This window comes from Panthera leo, chromosome D2, assembly GCF_018350215.1.
Source record: "Panthera leo isolate Ple1 chromosome D2, P.leo_Ple1_pat1.1, whole genome shotgun sequence".
NCBI classification, from domain to species: Eukaryota; Metazoa; Chordata; class Mammalia; order Carnivora; family Felidae; genus Panthera; species Panthera leo.
The window spans coordinates 62,687,387-62,704,907 of record NC_056689.1 but is presented as its reverse complement, the minus strand read 5'-3'; the positions used below and the strand labels follow the sequence as shown (position 1 = coordinate 62,704,907).

The 17,521-nt window shown below is 41.3% G+C and overlaps 1 protein-coding gene across 9 annotated transcripts in view; it reads right to left on the bottom strand.

Annotated features, from left to right (window-relative positions):
• SORCS3 (sortilin related VPS10 domain containing receptor 3) overlaps window positions 1-17,521 on the bottom strand; it is a 590,282-nt gene that overhangs the window by 153,506 nt on the left and 419,255 nt on the right. For all 9 annotated transcript variants that reach the window (XM_042908251.1, XM_042908252.1, XM_042908255.1 and 6 more), the window contains one exon: window positions 10,672-10,736. In XM_042908251.1, the coding sequence (XP_042764185.1) occupies window positions 10,672-10,736 (65 nt within the window). The remainder of the gene's footprint in view (window positions 1-10,671; window positions 10,737-17,521) is intronic.

Below are 17,521 nucleotides of genomic sequence, written 5' to 3'. Positions count from 1 at the left end.
ATACAGTACAGAAAAAGTGACGCCCTGTGCTGATGTACCTGCTGTTCCTCCAGTCTAGAAGAGTGCCGTCCAATGGACATACAATGTAAGCCACAAATAACCTTTACGGATTTTCAGTAGCTACACTAAAAAGTCTATAGAAAAGTGAAACGGATTGTAACATATTTTATTGAACCCCAAATATCCGAAGTATTATCATTTCATCATGTAGTCAACATAAAAATTATTAGTGAGCTATTTTCCATCATTTAATTCACAGTACATCTTTGAAACCTGGTGTATGTTTTGCACACATGGCATACCTCAATCTGGACAGCATGTTTCAAGTGCTCAGCAACCCCATGTGATGATGCAGCTACCACACTGGACAGCACCACTCTAGCATGACTTTCCTGACCCCCTTTCTACCATCCTCCTGGGAGAATCCAACTCATCTCTCAAGATGAAGCTTAACTATGGCCTCTTCTGTGCAGCCTTCAGTTGCTCCTCAGCACTAGGGGTACCCTTCTCTTCTGTATAGAAGTTGTTTGTGTGACTTGTCAGGCATTTCTGCCCAGAGCCTACACACACACAATCATGGAAAGCTTAGTTGGCTTGTGCTCCATATCTGGCCTTGGAATCAGAACTGGCCCTTCTGTTCCTGATGGGATTAATTTGCCTCACCTACTTGAGCCAGACCAGGCTGGCGCCATGGAATAGACCAGGAAGGGAAGAGGTATATGCGGATGCCCAGGCTCCTAAGATTGTCAGATACAATAAGAGAAACAGAAAAAACAGCTCCCTCAGGACTGCACTTAGGCAAACTTGGCGACTAGCCATAAATCACACATGAGTCATATATGCATCGCCCTGGTTGGAAGTTAGTCGGAAGTCTCATCTGAGTGCTGGGGGGACACTCTGCCCAGGACCCTCAAGTGGCACTCCAACTGGGCTATTCACCGCGGGGCTTCCCCAGCCAAGAGGTTGGCTGTTGTGAGTACATGATTTGACACAGTAAGCCTTCTTTGTTCTTCTCTATACTCTCTCCTTCTTATTGTTACTACAACTGTTTAATTCTTCATATTCTCTTTCCTTTATAATTAATTTTTTCCTCCATGGAACCGAAAGTATGGCTATCATGAATTACTATTATCCAGAACACCTTCCTTTTGGTTCCCACAGCACTTTATTTGGGAGACTTAAATTGGACAATCGGGGGCTTTCAGCACATTATATCAAAATAACAATCTGCGTGTATATCTGCCTCTCCCCTAAAACTGTGGGCTGGCTAGTCAGGGTTGGCTGTGTCCTATTTATCTGTAAATCCCCCACAGCTTAGCATAGTGCAGTGCTGATCGGATTGGGGTCTGCAAACCAGCAGCATCACCTGTGAGCTTGTCAGAAATATGGAATGTGTGTTTTAACAAGCTCTCCAGATGGTTCATATGCATGTTCCATTTGGGAAGGCTCAGATCTAGTGCAGTGGTTTTTAGTACTGCATGTACTTTAGAATCATGAGGACAATTTCATAAAGGGCCAATGCCCAGGACCTTCCGTGTGTGTGTGTGTGTGTGTGTGTGTGTGTGTGTGTGTGTGTGTGTGTGTGTAAGTTCTCCAGGTGATTATAATTAATGCTAAGCTTTGAGAACCACTGTCTTCACACATGGAAACTCTTCCATTTCTGTGGAGTGAATGTGAGAGGGTAAATAAACAAGAAATACAAATTTCTTTATCGACATTAGTATGAATGCCCACACATCCCTGTCTTGCTCTGGGAACTACATAGAACATTTAATTGTTGTTTCATAGCCATATCTTGTTTCTATTCTCTGAACATCCTTTCAGGTTTCAAACAATTTCTACTACTCCTTATGAATCTCTCCTCACCCCAAGTAACACAGTGAACGTTATCTTGACTTGGAAAACACTCTGATGAGTTACAATTTATTGTGATTTTGTCTTGAAAGTCAAAAGGGGAAGAAAAAAGGTGCCTGGGTGGCTCAGTCGGTTAAGTGTCCGACTTCGGCTCAGGTCATGATCTCATGGTTCGTGGGTTCGAGCCCGGCGTCGGGCTCTGTGCTGACAGCTCAGAGCCTGAAGCGTGCTTCAGATTCTGTGTCTCCCCCTCTCTTCCCCTTCCCTGCTCATGCTCTGTCCCTGTCTCTCTCAAAACATAAATAAACATTAAAATTTTTTTTTACTTTTAAAAAAAGGGGAAGAAAGAAGGGAAAGACATGTTTGCCCTACTTGTATGTTCTTGTTTCCAACCCTATGACAGCCCAGCTGCCGTGATCATCACATATTGTTTACAACAGGGTAATTCCAGACCCCAACACCAAGGCTCTTTCTTCATGCCTATGAGGATATAACTGCTGGCTATAATCCCAGCACCATCTGAGGTTAGGGATCCTCAAAGTGTTCTTGAAGGGGCCATCTGGATCAGAATCATGTCATGAGCATGTTTAACAATATGTCGACTCCCAGGCCCTACAGGAGACAATCTAAATCAAAACCTCTGGGGTGGATCCCAGGAATCTGCAATAGAACCAGCTTGCCAGAGGGTCATGGATGTTAAAGGTTGATAGAAACGGCCATAAGAACTATGCTGCTAGAAGAAGCAGAGAATGGAATTTTACTGCTCAAGGTGCTTTGGGGGATAATTTACAAAATAGTAATTGGCAAATCCAGAACACGGGGTAAGTGGTCTGAAATGGGCTGATTAAGTAACAGACTCTCCAACATGGAAAAAAAAAAGTGGAATAACAAAGGAAAGTCAGGGGAAGGAAAAATAACTATTACCTAAGATCTACTAGTTCTTTTAAGATGTTCAGAGAATTGTTATTTTCCCTTTAGACATGTGAATGACAAAACAAATGGGCTAGAAAAATTGAGGTTTCAATTGACTTCAAATACACCAAATATAAAGAAGTCCCCTTTCCTGTGGGTTCCTAGCATGTCCTGTGTGTGACTATAAGAAGGCTATCAGCTATTCAGGAGCTGCTGGTTTATTTGTCTGCCCATTCCCTTTTAGAATACAGACTCGGGGCGGGGGGGGGGGCAGAGACCATGTCTCATTCCCTCTTTATATCTCTAAAAATGCAGGTCATGACTGCCATCCAGGGGACACCCAGTAAATATCCTATAAGAGAATTAGAAAGAAAAGTGAATAAATTATTAATTGTTTCATTTAACAGTGAGGGAACAGGAACCCCAAGAATTTTAGTTGCTGTCCTAGAAACACAGCCTCTCCATGGAAAAACTGAAATTAAGATCTAGGTTTCTACTCTCCCAGTCTGCTTGCCTATAAATATCTGAAAACCATTTCTCCCTGCTCCTCGAAAGGATAAACCCAAATTGCAAACATGGCCCCCAGTGGAGACAGAGCTGGAGGGATGGTGGGTGCTTCTGGTGCCTCCTCCTGGTCTAGGACTGTCCAACCCTCTGCCAGAACTTGGAGAGTGTGCTCATTCCAGCACTCTGCCCAGGTCCACCTGCCTCTCTTGGCAAGTAGAATGCACAGGATATATTAGCAAGCACAGTCTGGCCAGGCAAGAAAAGACCTGGACACAGAGCTGGGAGTGACTAATAAGCCTCTCTGATGCACGATCCCTAAGAAGCAGGGTTCAGGACGTTACCTGGCCTCATCACAGAGGTCATTCTGTATTCTATTCCCCTGTCCCCGTCAAGGATGTCAGACATAGGCCAGTTGCCTTCTCTATCTCTCAGCACCATTCCTGAGTTAGAAGCTAAGTTAGGCAGGATGGGGGACTAGGGAAACATAACAAGGCTGCCTTATGCCTCAGAGATGGGGGCACAGCAGCATTGCAAGTAACTGCCCAGAGCTAGAGTCTAAATGAGCTAGAATGGGTGCTAACTTTTCATCTACCAGCTGCTATAGTTTAAACATACAACAGGCAAACAGAAGAAGCAGAAATAAAGGAACTTGAAACAACCAGGCAGAACTGTCTAGTATAATCAATGTTTAAGGTCACAGCTAGGGAAATCACAATTCTATCATGAAAGCTTTTTTATGATAAAGGTAAAAATGGCCTCAATGCTTGGTGTTCAGTGTGGATCACAGATCGGAAAGCTACCTACCCATTTCTTCCCACAACCTCTCCAGCCTGCCTTTACTGGCCTTATCTCCCTTCATCTTTGCCAGCCACAAACCACAGCCCACAGCCTTGCACACACCACTTTTCATGGGTGAACTCTGGGAACGTGTGAGGTTCTCCTCTCTATCCAAAATGTTCTGATAAAATCCTACTAATCTCTCAAGGGCCAGATCAAAAACTTCATCTAAGAAGCTTCCCCCAACTTTCTTTTACACACACATACACACACACACACACACACACGCACACGTGCGTGTGTGTGTGTGTGTGTGTGTGTAATCTATTGTTAAAATGGCTAACATACGGTGTGTAAAGTGTGGTCTTGATTTTTGGGGTAGATTCCCATGATTCATCGCTTACATACAATACCCAGTGTTCATCCCAATGATTGTCCTCCTCATTGCCCATCACCCATTTTCCCCTCTCCCCCACCCCCACCATCAACTCTCAGTTTTTTCCCTGTATTTAAGAGTCTCTTGGGGCGCCTGGGTGGCTCAGTCGGTTGGTTAAGCGTCCGACTTCGGCTCAGGTCATGATCTCACGGTTCGTGGGTTCGAGCCCGGCATCAGGCTCTGTGCTGACAGCTCAGAGCCTGGAGCCTGTTTCAGATTCTGTGTCTCCCTCTCTCTCTGCCCCTCCCCCACGTGCATTCTGTCTCTCTCTGTCTCAAAAATAAATAAACATTAAAAAAAATTAAAAGAAAAAAGAGTCTCTTATGGTTTGCCTCCCTCCCTCTCTGTATCTATTTTTTCCCCTTCCCTTCCTTTATGGTCTTCTGTTAAGTTTCTCAAGATCTACGTATCAGTGAAAACATATTATATCTGTCCTTCTCTGACTTATTTCACTAAGCATAATACCTTCCAGTTCCAACCATGTTGCTGCAAATGGCATGATTTCAATCTTTCTCAATGCCAAGTAGTATCCTATTGTATATATACACCACATCTTCTTTATCCATTCATCAGCTGATGGGCATTTAGGCTCTTTCCATAATTTGGCTATTGTTTAAAGCGCTGCTATAAACATTGGAGTACATATGCCCCTATGAACCCCCAACTTCCTTAGACTATTAGCAATACTCCCACTTGTAACTCAACATAATATATGTTCAACCCTATGAACCCTGTGAGATTGTGCTAGAATTACTCAAATCCTTGTCTATTTCCCCAACAAGCCCACAAGCTCTCTGAGGTGGAGATAATATCATATTCATCTCTACATCCCCTCAGTGACCAGAATATGCAGATTTTAATTTTTTTAATATTTATTTATTTTTGACAGAGAGACAGTATGAGCAGGGGAGGGGCAGAGACAGAGGGAGACACAGAATCTGGAGCAAGCTCCAGGCTCTGAGCTGTCAGCACAGAGCCTGGAGCCTGCTTCAGATTCTGTGTCTCCCTCTCTCTCTGACCTTTGCCCGTTCATGCTCTGTCTCTCTCTGTCTCAAAAATAAACGTTAATTTTTTTTAATTTAAATAAACACCAGTTGAATAAAAGAACTAAGTGATCAATAAACTAATTAATTAATTAATCATAAATGGTAGCAAGTTCTATAGAACTAGAAGATAAGAACTGTGTGTTCTAGTTTTTCCTCACTATAGGTTTTATTTTAGTATTATTATCATTATTTTTTTAAATATTTATAAAACCTCTAGACCCAATGTGGGGCTTGTACTCATGACCTCGAGATCAAGAGTTATAAGAACTCGTGACCCTGAGACCAAGAGTTGCATGCTGTTCCAAATCAGTGAGCCAGGTACCCCCCCTCCTTTCTTTAAATACTTATTTTAGTATTATTTTTATTTTTTTTTATTTTTTTAGGTTTCATTTATTTATTTCAAGAGAAACAGTGAGCAGGGAAAGGGCAGAGAGAGAGATCCCAAGCAGGCTCCACACTGCTAGTGTGGAGCCCAATGCACAGCTTAAACTCACCAACCTTGAGATCATGACCTGAGCTGATACCAAGAGTCAGTGGCTTAACCTTAATACACAGCTACCCAGGTGCCCATTTAGTATTATTTTTAAATACAAACTTTTTTAAATTTACGTACAGTAATTTTTTTGACATACAGTTCTAAATTTTTAACAGATATATGGATTTATGTAACAACCACCACAGGTTGCCAAACATTTACAATACCCTGAATGATTCCTCGTGCTGCTTTCTTGTCAACCACCCTGGAAACCACTGATATATTTCTCCATTGTTAGTTTTTCCTTTTCCATAGGATCATATAAATGGAATCCTACAGTATGTAACCTTTTGAGACCAACTTATTTCACTCAGTATAATGCCTATGAAATTCATCCATGTTCTTTACAGATGTGCCACAGCTTTGCTTACCCATCCATCCATTCAAGGATATTTAGGGTATTTCCATTTTGGGGTGATTATTAATAAATCTGCTACAGACATTTGTGTATAAGTTTCAGTGTGAATTTCTGTATGGTAAATATGTAGGAGTGGGATTTCTGAATCATAAGGGTGTGTGTAAATTTATAAGAAGCTGCCAAAATGTTTTTCCAGAGTGGTGGTACCATTTTGTGTCCCCACCAGGAAAGTACGAGAGTTCCAATGGCTTTACACTCTTGTCAGCATTTAATATTATCAGTTTTGTTTATGTTAGTAATTCCAATAGGTATGTAATAATACCTCATTATGGCTTTAATTTTCATTTCCCTAATGTATAATGATGTTGAGCATCATTTCATGTGCTTATTTGTCATCCTTATATCTTCTCTGGTAAATGATCTACTCAAATTTTCTCCTGTTTTAAAAAAAAAAAAATTGCATTGTTTCTTATTGTTATGCTCTCAAAGTCCCTGGTCACAAGTCCTTTAATAAATACATAATTTGCAAATTATTTTTCCTAGTATCTTCACTGTTTCTTTGGCAAAGCAAATACGTGTTTTTTTAATTTTGAAATCCATTTATCAATTCTTTGTACTTTTTGTTCTTGGTGCCAACCCACAGTCATGGAGATTTTCTCTTATGTGTTTTTCTATATTTTTTTATAATTTTATATTTTACATTTAAAAATATCCATTTTTGAGTTGCATTTTGTGTAAGTTGTGAATCATAGGTTGAAGTTCAGTTTTCCCCATATGGCTTTCCAATATTTTCCACCACCATTTGTTAAAAATAACATCCTTTCTTGACTGAATTCATTGTCCCTTGCAACTGTGCTCAATTTACTTATTAGTTGTAGGAACTTTTTATTTTTGTAGATTTCTTGGGATAGTCTACATAGACAATTATGTCAATGAGAATAATAATAGTTTTAATTTTTCCTTTGCAATCTATATGAATTACATTTCATTTTTCTTCCTTTATTGCACAGGCTAGGACTTTCAGCATGATGTTGAATATGTGTGTTAAGAATAAACATCCTTTTCTCTTTCCTGCTCTTATGGGGAAAGCACTCAGTATCTCATCATGAAATATAATGTTAATTGTAGGTCTTTTGTAGATGCCCTTTGTTGGAAGTTCCCTCTCATTTCTAGTGAGTTGAGAGTTTTGTGCTTTAGTTTTCATTCTATCACTAGCTAGCTGTGTGAATTTGGGCAAACTGTAGTCCAGACTACCACATCAGAAAAAAGGAAATAAATGTTGTGCCTTTTGTGATGATTAAAAGATAGACATGTGTGTGTATGTGTAAATGTATGAGTAAGAAGGCCCTCACCACACAGCATGAAAGAAAAGTATCATGCATTTCATTAGGATATACAAAATACAACATCTCTAGATTAATGCAGTCTTGTTATATACATTTTCTAAGTAACTATGGGTTAGAGGCAATCAGAATATTAACTACTGAAAAACTGATTTTGGAAACGTAAAAAATATAACAGGATTAATATATACCATATTTAACCTAAGTGTGGCACATGACATTTATTCCTGTTGTACTTGTTTGTTTTCTTCAATTCTTGACAATAGGCCAGAAACTATTATGTTTTTTTGCATTTTTAATCTCATAAAATTTTGTGGCAGTCCTGCACCATAGGCCTTATCCAAATTTGGATCAGAATTGTTAAACTTTTGGAAAATAGGTTTAAACTTAATGTGAGAAATTACCTTAAATAGACAAACAAACAAACAAGCAAACAAACAAACATGGCGCTGTCCAGGAGTAGAACAGGATGTTTCTAATTAAGCCTAAATCCAGGAACCTGAGGATACACTGTCAGAAGTTTTCAGGGATGGTATTCCTACATAGACAGGAGGTTAGATAGTCATACAAAGTTTTTCCAACTCTAAAATACTACAACCAGCACAGATCACATCTAAGGCATAAAAATGTTGCCATGGAGGGACACCTGGGTGGCTCAGTTGGTTAAGGGTCCAACTCTTGATTTTCAGCTCAGGTCATAATCTAATGGTTTCTAAGTTCAAGCCCCATGTTGGGCTCAGTGCTAACAAAGTGCAGCCTGCTTAGGAGTGTCTCTCTCTCTCTCTCTCTCTCTCTCTCTCTCTCCCCTTTCTTTTTAATTTTTTTTTAACGTTTATTCATTTTTTGACAGAGAGACAGAGTGCCAGTGGGGAGGGGCAGAGAGAGGGGGAGACAGAATCCGAAGTAGGCTCCAGGCTCCGAACTGACAGCACAGAGTCCGACGTGGGGCTCGAACCCACGGACCGTGAGATCATGACCTGAGCTAAAGTCAGACGCTCAACCGACTGAGCCACCCAGGCACCCCATCTCTCTCTCTCCTTTCTGTTTCTATCCCAGTGGCTGACTCATTCTTTCTCTCTTTCTCTCAAAACAAATAAATAAACATTAAAAAAAAAAAGTTGATATGGGAAGCAAAGCCAAGATAGGAACTGTACCAAAAACTGGCCTCTAGATCATCTGCGGCTACTGTCTGCTCTTTTCCTGCTGCCCTATTCCTCCTTCACACCCCTACATCTCACTCTTCCCCCAGTTTCTTTCTCAGCAATAAGAGTCAGATAATATCATTTTGAATCCATTACTCTTATGATCAGTGCATTTGAATGTGTGGCATTATTTTCTTAAATCTTAAATAGCTTTTCCGTTAAAAAAATACTTTTTTTTGTTTAAAGAGTATGTGAACCATCCCTCATCCTTGCCTGCTTCAGAGACTTACATTTATTCAAGGACCAAATAAATGCAACCAAATTACATAGAAAGGAAAGGAAAGGAAAGGAAAGGGAAAAGAAAAGAAAAGAAAAGAAAAGAAAAGAAAAGAAAAGAAAAGAAAGAAAAGAGAAAGGAAAGGGAAGGGAAGGGAAGGGAAGGGAAGGAAAAAGGGAAGGGAAGGGAAGGGAAGGGAAGGGAAGGGAAGGAAAGGAAGAAAAAAATCAAGTACTCAGCAGAATATAGTAACAAATGCTGGTCATATTCTAAAACTTTTAAAAAGAAAAAGAAAAAGAAAATATTCCCCAAAATGCATGTTTCTGGCATGCACCTGTGTTTGGCATCAAAAACAGATTTATCAGGGACAAAGCGCATGCAGTTTTACTTAATGTATTCTAAATGACAATGCAACGCCCACAGCCAGGTCAAAACGGACCCTCCTTACATCTGTACCTTTGACAATTTCCATAAAATGTCTCTCCACTTGGTCAGCCTATAACCCCATGAGGTGGGGAGAGCAAGGATGAGTGTTCTCAGATAATGGAAGGACTTAGCACTGAGATCAGAGGGCATTTCCCCAGGCCTTAGGGCTAGTGCATGGAACAACCCAGGACCCCAACTCACAGGCTGGGGCCTGTTCCACAGCATTCCTCCATCACTACTATTTCCACAGATTATTTGGCTCTATTGTTGACCTAGGCTAATTATATTTTCATCTCTTTCATTTATATCATATATTTTCACACATTTCATGTGTTGTTAAGTTGATTTTCTTGGGTAGGGAAGAGCCTTATGATAATACGATCAACTCTGGGAAGAGTAAAATGCTTAAGTGGTGCAAAATGATATGTTATCAATTTCCGTGTAAGACATGCGCAGGTGCATACCGTGCAAAGGGGTCACGTATTCAGGATCCTGGGATACCACTGCTTGTTTGCAGGGACAAGAAACAGAAAGGGTTTGCTCACCACTGTATCTCCAGGGCCTAACACAGCACAGAGTAGCCTGACCCTACATATTTGTAGAATGAATGAATAAACAGTTTTGAAAAAATTGCCCAGTGACTTTTTTGGGTAAGCTTGACTATATGAAGGGTTCATTTTTAAAGCTGACAGTCCCTGTAATTCACCATGTGAATGCAAAATAGCCTGATGAGCTATGGACATTCCTATTCGAATTACACTGAAGATGCCAGGAAATTACTAACAGGAGCCTCAAAATTCATCACATTAACTCACATCCCCAGAAAATTCATTCCTGAGGGTGTATTTCAGTGAAACATCTCCCTTGGGACCAGAGGCCTCTCCCCCTACTCTGAAAAATAGGATGGATATGGCAGTAAAGGAGCTCAGGGCTTTTCATTTTCCCAAGCCATTAAAATGCAAATTAGGGGAGGAGGGAGCCTTGCAGGCAGACACCCCCCCCCCCCCCCCCCCCCCCCCCCCCCCCCCCCGGCCTAGCCTCCAGGCCTCAGCACTCACATCCATCTGCAGTCCGCACCTCCATGTGCACCAGGTCCGCCTCCTTATCCAATCCGGCCACCGACCTGGGGAAGGAAGGAGAGACAGTGACCACGCGGAAGGCAGACAACAAAGTGCAAAAAAGAATTCAGGGCTGACTGTTACTTGGAAAGCCACTTTCTCAAGAGGGCCTAGCCTGCATTGTGGGGACCCACAGAGGATGGCCACTGGTGAGCCTGGCAGATACAGCTGTCACCTGCAATGGTCACAACTCATGAGTCCCGGAATGGCATTAGGGAGTCGGTGGCTCTCAAAAAAACCATAAAAGAGTACAAAGTCCACAGTAATACAGGTCTAAATCTCTGTCCTTGCCTCTTCACCACCTGGCACCTAAGAAGTTCTCTCTTCCCCACCTCCTTCCTTCTCCCCTCACACCCAGTCTTGCCACACAGGATTCCTTCCAGCACTTTCTCCCCCTTGTCTTCCCACTGGGAGTGTTCTGTTCCCTACCCTGATCTGTCCTCTGGATGAGGGTGGTTAACCTCCACTCAAGCTGTTTACTTCAAGACACTGTTGCCCTCCTGAGTTTGAGGCTATCTGCCCTTCTTTCCTCCTACCCCGGAAACAGTAAGTGTTTGGTGACACACATTAAAATCTGGTCTGACAAGAACAAAATTCTCGGAGTGATCAGAGTGGGAAACCTTAAAGGTCTATGGCCAACAGCCAAAAGCAGGCAGGCTGAGAATCCTGACAAACTAATCCTTGTGGGCCTCCGACCTTCCACACATAAAGCCTCAGTCAGCCATCTCCCACATGAGGTATCCAGGCCAGAGGATGACACAGAAAGTCAGCTAAAAGAGGCAACACAGACATTAAAACATTCATGCACTAAAGAGGTCACATAATCCACTCTCCAGCAAGTTCTTGCTTGGTCTATTTACTCTTATTTTAAATATCATTCTAAGATGGGCTTTCTGGTTTTCCAGTCCTCAACAGGTAATAAGTGGCAAGTTAGAAAGAAAAGGTAGAATTTAAAATTGTGAGAGGGGTGCCTGGGTGGCTCAGTTGGTTGAGCATCTGACTCTAGATTTCAGCTCAGGTCATGATCCCAGGGTCATGGGGTCAAGCTCTGCGTTGAGCAGGGAACCTGCTTGTATTCTCTCTCTCCCTTTCCCTCTACCCCTCTCCCCTGCTTATTCTCTCTCTCTCTCTCTCAAAAAAAAAAAAAAAAAACTAAACTAAATAAATAAAATAAATAAAATAGAAATTTAAAACAGTGAGCATCAATAGCTGATACCCAGATAGCAAGAAAAATAGAAAAAACCTATGAAAAACAGACCTAAGAACTTAAAACCCAATGCTTCTCCCTGGCCCTTGGGCCATTCATTACTCTATTAGAGGGCCATTCATTACTCTATTAGAGGGCCATTCATTACTCTATTGACATCTACCCTAAAGGGAGAACAGAAAACAGGAATGGGGGGGTGGGAAATGGCATCAGTGCACTCTGTTTAAGAAAGTAGGTTGCAAATGCTCTATGTTAGGAAAAATAAAATGATTTTTATTTGTTCAAATGAAATGATTATGTTTTGAATGCCCAAAGCTGTTACTTAAAAATCTCACTTATGATCATCAAAATACTGTATTTTAGTTTTTGCTCACCTCAGTTGATCCTAAGGGAAACTTCTAAGGTAAAGAGAGCAGATATCATTAGCTGGTTTGACCAAAGGGAAACTGAGGCACAGCAAAGTTGATGTTTGTCTAAGATCACAAAGGGATGAGGCCAGAACTAGAAAGACTTATTGATTCCTCAGCCAAGAGCAAGTCATGTCCTTTTGGCTCTTCTCCCTTTTGCTTTCCATGTCCTTCGTATCCAATGGTCTCCTTGTCCCCTTTCTTCTCCAGCTAACTCTCACCCTTCCTTCAAAGCTCACTAGGCTCACCCCTCTGGCAGCCCTTCCACTCTTCATGTTGCTGAAGAGTCCTCTATCTGCTTCCATAGCATCTGTACATTGGTAGTTCTCAATGTTGGCTGCTCATGAGAGCCACTGGAAGAGCTTTAAATATCTGGATGTCCGGGCCCCTCCCCAGACCAATGAAATAAAAATCCTTTGGAGATAATGAGGAAAAAGCTAATAAAAACAAGATAAAAGGGGCCAGCCAGATGTCCAAGGCTGGATACTCCCTTTGCATACTTTTGGCTTCTGTAATCTTGCTTGCCTCCTGTGTCCACCAACTGCCCAGATAGCAACACTGATAAAAGCCCCTTCCCCTTTTTCTTTTTTCTCTCAACCCTCTACCATCTCAGCCATAAAAGAAGGCCGATGCCAAGGTTCGGGGCTCAGCCTTTGGAGGTGACTCCGCTGGGTCAACACTGGTGTGCAATAAATAGTCTTTTCCTGATTTCCCTAGTGTGTGTGGCTTGTCTCTTCCTGGGCACCGAGCATTTGCTGTAACAATAAGATGATGGCATCGGTAGTTTTTTTTAAAGCTCCCAAGTGACTTCTATGTATAGCCAAGTGTTAGAACCACTGCTTTGCATGGCTCAGTCATATCACTTATGTCATTGCACTTGCCTGCTGTACTTGGATATAAATTTTAACAAAGTAGAACCCTATCTATTTATCTTGGAATCCTTGGCACTTTTGTGCTCAGTATATATCAGGGGCTACCAATGTGCTTATTAAATTAATATATTATTCATTTAAAAAGCAATCCAGTCTACTATGATAATGCCAAAATTACAATGTGAAACTCACATTGAGTCATACAAACAGAGGGCTGAGGTCATACAAACAGAGGGCTGAAGCTATCAGAATGGACTTTATGGACACCTGCTCTGTTTTACAGTCTCCCTTTCTGTTTATAAGCAAGTTGGTATTGCCAGGATAAGAGGATTCTCAGGTATTCTTCTGTCATTCCCCCAAGGTCAAGGGCAGGGTAGAATGGACAGAATTGGAACCTGGTTCCAATGACCAAGCCTAACTGGTTATCAAGTGCTATTCTATACCAAAAGAAAAGCCCTTGTCTCTTAGGAGCTTAAAAGAATGCAAACACCACCAATAAAAAACCAGAAACCATTCCCTAGTTCAGGATTTCTCACTCCCTCCTATCTATCTAAAACCTTATCTTTTAAGGTTGAAATTGAATCACCTCCTGGAAGCTTTCCCTGGTCACTCTAGCTCACATTGATTTAACTCCTTTGGACTTCTACAGAATTCAGAATCTGGATCATATATCCTCTAGCATTTGTATTTTGATTAAGTTTTTGCTTCCCTAGAGCAGACCTCTGCAGTCTTGGCTATCTTAGTACCTCTATAACCTTTCCATCTTTTATAGAACTATTCTACCCAACTCAAGCCATGTGCTTTGTCCAGGGTCATCAATTACAGCAGCCCACCCATCTGAACCCCCAGGATGGTATATGATCCAGCATGATCATGAGGCATCCTGGCTGTGGTGATTGGAACATGTCAGGACAACTTAGAGGACTTCCTCAGAATTTCTCTAACTGGAGCTCATTAGAAAGAATAGCTTTTCTTCTCTACTCACCAAGTCAAGACTGTTGAGAGAAAATTGTCTAGTCTGATAGGGAGAATAGGTCTAAAGGGATGATGTGGATATAATACAGAAAGATTGGCATTGTGACAAGGAGTCTCATAGAGAGATAGGGATAGAAAGGATGATAAGAGGACAGTGGTTGAGACAAAGACAGACAGAGGTTCAGAAAGAGACAGAGTAGACCAAAATGGCAGCACAGGAGACTCCTGAGTGCCCTTCCTTCCAGGTACACATTGGGTGTAGCTATATATGGAGCAATTCTCTCTGAAAGATACCCAGAAACTAGCTGAGTGATTCCCACACACTGGATGAATGAGAAAACACCCACACTGAAATGGGGAGAAAAGGCTAAGATACACTCTCACCATGAACCCCACCTCTGGCACAGTGACAGATAATCAGGAGCAAAGGGTTTGGCCTCCATATTTAGCATCACAACTTTTAAGGCTTGCATCAGAGGGATGGGGCCCCAAAATGCCTAGCTCTGAAAGCCAGTGGGGCTTGTGTCCAGGAGACTATAGCAAACAAAGAAGCAATTCTTCCTGTGCAAGAGCAATCATTGAAGCTATTGCCCTAGGGCTCAGTGCACCTTCCCCCAGTCTTTCCCTGAAAGTGGTTTATCTGCATACTTTAAAAGCTGCTGCCTGAGGGCTAGGCTTCTAATTTATCAGGCTTTGAGGGGCTGTGACCCTCCTCACAGACTGAGGAAGCCCACTGATACCTCTCCCGTCTTCTCCCTACAGTCCATTCCTAGTTGCCAGTAGCTCCCTGGAAGGAGCTGTGCTACTGGAAGGACCACACCCCAGCTTTTAGGGTTGCTGCCCAAGGGATGGGTCCCCAGATCACCTGGCTCTGATAGCCAACAGGTCTTCATTCATGAGTCCCAGAGGACTATAGCAAACAAAGAATCCATTCTTAACCATCTACTTCCCCAAGGTTCAGTGCAGAGGAAACAGGTCCAAAACACCTATCTTCTACTCTTTCCCTGAAAGGGATTTATCTGCCTACCTTAAAGGCTACTGCCTGAGGGCCAGGCTTCTAATTTAGCAGGCATCTGGGAACTATCTGCAATCTTCCAAAGACTGGGGAAGCTGGCAGATACTTCTCCTACCATCTCCCTCAAACCTACTCCAATAATAAAACCAAGTCACCAGTATCTCTATGAAAGGAAGTTGTACACGTATGTGGCACCTCAGCTCTTGCAGTTGTCACATGAGGGATGGGACCCTGGATCACCTGATGCTAGTAGTAAATGGGTCTTGCATTCCTGAGGCACTAAGGACTGTAGCAAGCAAAGAAATAGTTATTAATGGACATAGCAGCACCCTTACCCCCTGCAGCTACACACCTAGGCCTAGCACTGAGGGAGATGGCAAAAAGGCCCACCTCCCAGTTTCTCCCTGGAAGTGGCTTATCTACATACTTTCCCAACTTGTGCCTCAGGAACCAGCTTCTCATAAGCCTGTATCTAGACGTTGACTGTAATCCTCAAGTTTGAGATACTGACAGGACTTGGGACACTCATGACTACTAAAAGCCATTAAGAACAAAGGAGGCCTGGACAAACACAAAGTTGAGAGACAGCTAAGAGCTCAGTCAGGCAGGTCAATGAGGTTCATCTCCCACATGAGGTCACTCTGTCAAGACTGGAAAAAGTGGCTGTTTTATCTAATGCTCAGAAACCAATACAAAGAGTCAAGGAAAATGAAAAACAAACAAACAACAACAACAACAACAAAAACAGAAATATATGTTTCAAACAAAAGAACAAGATAAACCTCTGGAAACTGATCTTAAAGAAATGGAGACAATAATCTACCTAATAGAGAGCTTAAAGTAATGGTCATAAAAATGCTTAACTGAGGTCAGAAGAACAATGCATGAAAACAGTGACAATTTCAACAGATAGAAATATTAAAAATTACCAAACAGAAATCATGGATCTGAAGAATACAATAATTGAATTAAACAACTGAATAGAAGGGTTCAATAAGAGACAAGATCAAGTATAAGAAAAAAAAAAAATCAGTGAACTCTAAGATAGAAGTGGACTTCCTCCAAAGGAGCAAAAAAGAAAAAAGAATTAAAAAGAGTGCATACAGTTTAAGGGACTTATGAGAAAACATACAATGAACAAATGTTCTTGTTATAGGGTTCCAGAAGATTTGAAGAAATACTGGCTGAAAACTTCCCTAACTTGGTGAAGGTAATAGGCACCCAGACCTAGGAAGCCCAGAGAGTTCCAAAAACAATGAAACCAAGGAGAACCACATAAGACACATTTACAATTAATGAAACCAAGGAGAACCACATAAGACATATTACAATTAAATTATCAAAATTTAAACACAAGTAGAGAATCTTAAAACCATCAAGAGAAAAACAACTTGTTATACCCAAGGGAATCCTGGTAGGACTATCAACAGATTTTCAGCAGAAGTTAGCAGGGCAGAAGGGTGTGGGATGATATATTCAAAGCACTAAACAAATAAAAACCTTGTCAACCAACCAAGAATACCCAGCAAAACTGTACTGCAGAATTAATGGAGACATAAAGAGTTTTCTAGACAAACAAAAGATGAAGGAGGAAATCCCCATAGATTAGTCTTACAAGAAATGTTAAAAGAGGTTCTTCGAGCTGAAATAAAAGGATGCTAATTAGTAACAGGAAAACAAACAAACAAAAAAGTATAAAACTCACTGGTAAAGGTAAATGTATAGTTAAATTCAGAATACTTTAATGGTGGTGGATAAATCACTGATAAGTCTAGTAGGAAGTTTAAAAGACAAAATATTAAATTGACTATAATTAACTTTTTAATGGATATACATGTAAATAAATGCAAATTGTGACATCAAAACATAAAATGTAGAGGTCCGGGATTCACACAAATAGAGAAATGCACTTAGAGACAAATGGCAGTTAGATGCATCTGAAGGTACTTCAGTCTGAATCCATTTGTGTGATGGTTAATTTTGTGTGTCAACTTGATTGGGTCATGAAGTGCCCAGACACTTTGGTTAAATATTATTATTGATGTGTCTTCTAGGATGTTTCTGATAAAACTAACATCTGAATCAGTAGACTGAGGAAAACAGATTGCCCTCCCTATATGAGTGGGCCTCCTCCAATCTGTTGGAGGCCTGAATAGAACAAAAGAAGGAGTAAAGGAGAATTCACTTACCCTACCTGAATGTTTTCTAGCCCCAAAACTGGTCTTCTTCTGAACTCAGATAGGAATTTAGAGCATTAACTCTGCTGGTCCTTAGGCTTTCAGACTTATACTGGAACTACACCACTAACTCTGTG